Consider the following 5,590-nt stretch of genomic DNA (forward strand, 5'->3'; position numbering starts at 1 on the left):
GTTCCACAAGAATATGCACTATTTCCTTTTTTAGTTTATCCCACAAGAATATGACTTTCTAATTATGGAAATTTTTTTCCTCTATCAAGGTGTGATCATTCTCCACTAACAATACTTTAATTATTTTTTTCTTTCTATATCTCTCTTACCTTTTCAATTGTGCATTAAAACTCGTACTCAACTCAAAATGCATATTCTTATGGGACGAAGGGAGTATAAGAATTAATCTGAAATCCAATTACATAATCCAACTTATATTTTTAATCGTCCTAAATTTCAGATTCATATCAGCTGATCCAAGTAATATTATAGATCATCCAAGCAATTCAACATTGAATCACTTAATCCAACTTATTTTGCTAAAAATTCAAATTCGATTATGATAATTAACAACTATTCGCTTTGTCCGCAAATAGGAGTTTTGTTTTACTATTTTGGTCCGTCCACGAATAGGAGTCTTAGTTCATAATTATCACAAATGGTACAAAGGTCTCACATTCCACCAACTCATTTCATTCACATACACAAGTTGAACTCATACTTCACTAACTTTTTTCCACCCACTTTTCTTAACATTTTTTAAAATTCGTATCATAAAAGAAATGAAACTCTTATTCGCGGATAGATATTACTTTTTTTGTCCATTTAAATTGACATTTTATTTTTTAGAGTACTCCATTTAAAGTAATACAGTACATTAAATATTCTCTATGATTTAATCTCAGTTAAACACATTAAAGAACGATGTATAAATTCTTAATACAGAATAAAAAAACGTAATTAATCATGTTAGGCTCATAATAAAAGAACGTTTATCGTGCACGGCTGAAATAGGCGCGTGATGGCGTGCAATTCGCAGCATGACCGTTTTTTAATGGTTTGGATTGAGTTTTTAAATCAATATTCTTGATTTATTCGAAATACTCTCTGTCGCATATATACTCAATTTTAATAAATCAATTTTTTTTTGCTGAAACTAAATTTTCACCAAGAACAACAGATACAAATTTTTGGTATCATACATTATTCAAAGGGAAGGAAACAAACCCTAGTGAAATCAGAGTTGCGTTTTGGAAGAAGTGATCAAATTCAGGGATCAATTTCACCTGATCACAACTTCTCACCTCCAGAATTCGCTTTAATTTTGAGGAAAAAGGTCAGTGGTTTTCTAATTTTAGGGTTTCATGTTCTTTGCTTTCAAATGCTAAATTGATCAATGTTGAGTAGTAGCTTTTGGGGGTTTTAACAAATTTTGACTCTTTATTACGCTTTGGATCTATATTCTTGATTATTTCGTTGAATTTCCCCTTTTTGTTGATATTGTGGCAAGTCTAACAGGTTTCTATATATTTCAAACTTTTCTGTAATTGGTTTAGTTTTCAAATGTTGAATTCTTGAAGATTATCATGATAAACTGTTTAAAGTTGTTATGAATTACTGATTTTGTTCTGGAAATTAAAATCACAAATAATTTTCTTTTCACTAGTCAATTCTTTCCGATCAGCTTGATTTTCAGCAGAAATGAAAAAAATCGTGATTTTCCATTGATTTTTCATGGAAAATCTAATGTTTCACTTGTCCTTGGCGTTGAAAAAGAAAACTACATTTGTAATTAAATCTAGCAATGAATTGATTATCTTGTTTTTTTTGTGAAGGTTAGACTTTTGATGTGATTGAATATATGCTCTCTGTTTTTACTTTTGTTTTTGTGAATCTTTCATACAGTAAGATCGAAGTCAAATTTTACTCTAAATCTAATCACTCTGTCAGTTTTGGATTTTGATTCTCCAAATTTGTATGCTATTAATGGCATTATGTCGTTTTCTTGCTACCACAGGCTTTGCTATTTGGGATTCTGATGATGAAATTTAAGAAAGGGGATAAGGTGGAGGTTATGAACAATGAAGAGATTCCAGTTTCATGGCATGTTGCTGAGGTTTTGTCTGGCGATCGAAATATGTATTGTGTGAAATATGATAGCTATCCTGGTATGTCGAGTGAACGCAAGGTGGAGACAATTCCAAGGATGTTTGTAAGGCCGTGCCAGCCATTGGTGCAAGGTGTCGAGGATCACGTAGCTGGAGATGTCGTGGAGACATTTCACGAATGTGCCTGGAAGGCTGCTACTATCCTGAACGTATTGCAAGGCAAAAGAGGAACTACAAGTAAGAAGACTTCCCTCCGAGCAGCTGCAATCCAGAAACGGTATTTGGTAAGGCTGCTTGGGTGCTCCATGGAATCTGTTGTTGATGGATCAAACATTAGGAGTAAGCAGACATGGCACGAAGGCAAATGGGTTCTGTTTGAAAAGGTAGTTTCTGTTTTTCCATAGCTCGTGTTTCAGTAACATCTCACCGTCATTTCTGTGCACATGCTATCTTTTTGGATTCTTCCCCGTTGCCTTGGGCCATTTTTTGGCATTTAATGACATTGATTTTTGCCTCGCCTGCATATTTTTAAGCAATTAATTCAAGAAGTTAACTTGTAGTGTGCTCCAAGTCTCTGGTTTACTTGTTTTTTAAGTCATTTCTTGCTAATATATTCTTCTCTAATGCCTCTGATCTCCTGGTTTATATTGATTGCAGAGTTCTCGAGGAGCTGACGATGTTACAACTAGCAAACCATCAACTTCGGTTTGTCATCAGAATGTGAACTTCAAGATCCCTCTACCAAAACCAAGGGCTAAGAAGACACCTGCAAATAATTGCATCAATATTTTGGACGAGTCTCGGTTTATGGAATCTCATCATGATTCAAGGTCGCTAAAGAGGATTTCCCCTTATGGCTCTTCTACCAATGATACACATGACAGGCCTAGCCAAAAGTTACGAGCAATTGAGAAAGATGTGAGGAAACAAAGACTGGCTGCTGCCCCAGTGTTCGAAAAGGCAGGTTCTGTTTCTTACCCAAGAAAGATTTTAGGTGAGAAAAACATACATGCTTCCCTCAAAATTATACCGAGTGCATTCAGTCAAATGGTGAAGGTGAAAGTGAATGATGTTCCTGGAATCAGACATACGCAATCGAATAGTTCATACAGTGATGCCTCCTCTGTGGGTAGTTGTAGTATTACTGATCGGAGTCCAAGCAACTTTGACATGCCTTCTATCTACCTAGTTTCTCGAGAAACAGACACCGTTGATAGTGATGCTGAGTCTAGTAATGGTTCAGGATTTGAGAGGAAAAGTAGCTCTCATCCTCCACGAGAGGAAGTAGGATCCAGTATCCGTAGGTTAGAGTTGCAAGCTTATCGCAGAACTCTAGAAGCTCTTTACGCCTCAGGTCCCTTAAGTTGGGATCAGGAATCAATGTTGACAAATCTTCGTATCATGCTCCATATTTCAAATGATGAACATTTGACGGAGCTGAAGTACCTAATATCTGCTAAAACTGCTGTAAGTGTCAGATAACGGTAGTTTTATTTTTCTTACTCAGTACATTATTCTTGCATCTGGAATTTGTTATGTTTCAACAATGTAAGTTGATGTTTTGGTAGTACATTTGATTCTGTTTAGGAGTTGGGTAGTTTGTTACTAAGAAAGATGTATCAAATTCTTCCCTTTGTCATCTAGTTTAGATGCTTCTTATAAATAAAATATTCTCATCCCATTTATTCTGGATTCATTTGCTGTTTTTCCTTTTCCGCTGTATTTTACAACGTCAAACAGTTTTTCTGGCTACTACAACCCGAACATGATGAACTAATCTTGTCTAGTGAATTTGACGATATGAAGTAACTGTATCGATTTCTATTCTTCCTTTCCACTTTCGATGGCATAAAGCATAATTTATGTGTGAAGATGGGTAATTGATGAATCTTGAAATCCCCAGGGGCAAGTTGGAGGCATGCTTGATTTGCTAAAAGCTGATTCCGTGATTTGCACGACGATACAGTCGTCGAAACTGTTGTTCTCCTGGCCTTGGTACCCAGCAGTTTGTCTATATTATTGTTTCATTATAACTGTATGTATTTTGCTGAGGATATTTTTGCAGGATCCATTCCCAGGTACTACAATACAAGGTTTAAGGTCACTCTCTTGTTTTTTACATCCTAATTTTGTGGCATGTACTTTTCATTTTCCTGGGTGCTTAAAATTGGTTTTATTTCTTCAACATTTTGGTTAATGCAACAAATATACACGGTCACATTTTGATATCAGAAATGTATATTATAGGAATGGAAATTAGCAAATTTATGAGGGTGAAAGTAGTAGTAGATTCCAAAAGTGGAGATTCTATGATCTTTTCCCGGAAAATGAATATTTGTTGAATAGAAAGTTAGAAAAACAAAAGAATAGTCTGCACAGAATTTGTTCAAACTTCAAACAAATACTTCTGCTTACAAACGCGGGTTTCAGGAAAGTCTTTGATTTTTCTTGACTCGGTTGACCTTATAACCGGTCAAAGTTGGCCTTGATTATGTAAATACTAGATTAATACTCCTAATAAAACTAATTAAATCATTAGTACAAATTCCTAATTGTGACTAATGTAATTATTTAAAAATAATATCTCTAAGCGATATTTTAAAAAGAATTTATCATGGAAACCTAGTTGTTGTAATTTATTATAGTACTATGATAAATAGACTTCCAGACTCTAGCACTACTAGACTTGAATACATTTATTAAATTTGATTAATTAATAATTATGTACTAATATCTTAAACATGGACAAATAAATTTAATTAAAATGAGCCTAAATTATGATGAATTGGATTGTGATGAAAAAATTAATACTCCCTTCGTCCTTGAAAAGTAAAAACTATTTCTTTTTTAGTCTGTCCTTGAAGAGTGTAAATTTTTTAATTTTGGAAATCCAACTACATTACTAATAAAGTGGACACTACTCTCTACTAACAGTACTTCCTCTAACTTTTCTCTATATCTCTCTTACTTTACCAATAATGTATTAAAACTCGTGTCCAACTAAATGTTTATACCGTACTTTTAATGGATTAATGAAGTATTAATAACAATAGTTACACTAATTAACACCTTAATAGACTTCAATTAACTAGAGCTCAATTTAATTAAGTTATAAGTCCATGAGACTCCGTCCACATCTCTTTAGATCCACGTTAATCAATATTACTTTCTCTAAGTGTATGCATATTTGATTGAACATAGGTACTTTTAATGTATAATTAGTAAAGTAAGAGAGATATAAAAAAAAAATTAAAATATTGTTAACGAAAAATGAGTGTCGCCTCATAACAGATTCAAAATTAGAAAGCGCATGCTTTTATAAAATAACAGATTCAAAATTAGAAAGCGCATGCTTTTATAAAATAGAGAGAGTATATAAGTAGTAGGAAGAGAGGGTGAGAAGAAAATCACAGCATCATAAAATCATGAAATCAGAACTTTTCTCTCTCCATTTGCGATTTTCAAAAAATCTTCGCCGACTTATGTTAAATAACATGTTACACACATCAATATTCAAAACTAGATAAGAGAATGTGTTAGAAGATCTAACGTCCATATATTATTGATGACGTGAAGGAAGTTGCAAGTCTTCTTCTATAAAGAATACTATTTGCGATCAAAAAGTTAAATTCTTTGATTTCAGATTTGTCTATCAATCAACT

The 5,590-nt window shown here is 33.5% G+C and overlaps 1 protein-coding gene across 2 annotated transcripts; it reads left to right on the forward strand.

The window, feature by feature from the left end:
• The first annotated feature begins 942 nt into the window (after nucleotides 1-942).
• Nucleotides 943-4,178, forward strand: LOC125211034 (uncharacterized). 2 transcript variants are annotated; one of them, XM_048110709.2, is made up of 5 exons: nucleotides 945-1,156; nucleotides 1,838-2,311; nucleotides 2,586-3,395; nucleotides 3,832-3,923; nucleotides 3,994-4,049. In XM_048110709.2, exons 2-5 carry the CDS (start codon nucleotides 1,859-1,861, stop codon nucleotides 4,025-4,027), a joined length of 1,389 nt encoding a protein of 462 aa, XP_047966666.1. In that variant the 5' UTR covers nucleotides 945-1,156; nucleotides 1,838-1,858; the 3' UTR covers nucleotides 4,028-4,049. The 2 variants fall into 2 exon arrangements, with proteins under 2 accessions (XP_047966665.1, XP_047966666.1); XM_048110708.2 differs by having other exon boundaries at nucleotides 943-1,156; nucleotides 3,832-4,178.
• The last annotated feature ends 1,412 nt before the right edge of the window (nucleotides 4,179-5,590 follow it).

Source organism: Salvia hispanica, chromosome 3 (assembly GCF_029641045.1).
Source record: "Salvia hispanica isolate PSC_SH4W2 chromosome 3, Shi_PSC_v1, whole genome shotgun sequence".
Lineage (NCBI taxonomy): Eukaryota > Viridiplantae > Streptophyta > Magnoliopsida > Lamiales > Lamiaceae > Salvia > Salvia hispanica.

What these genes read in the sequence shown, in the direction of transcription:
- LOC125211034 (XM_048110708.2), top strand. Translation starts at nt 1,859, where the DNA reads ATGATGAAATTTAAGAAAGGGGATAAGGTGGAGGTTATGAACAATGAA. An exon ending in AATGGGTTCTGTTTGAAAAG is followed by an intron (nt 2,312 to 2,585) that starts GTAGTTTCTGTT and finishes TATTGATTGCAG; the next exon opens with AGTTCTCGAGGAGCTGACGA. An exon ending in TAATATCTGCTAAAACTGCT is followed by an intron (nt 3,396 to 3,831) that starts GTAAGTGTCAGA and finishes TGAAATCCCCAG; the next exon opens with GGGCAAGTTGGAGGCATGCT.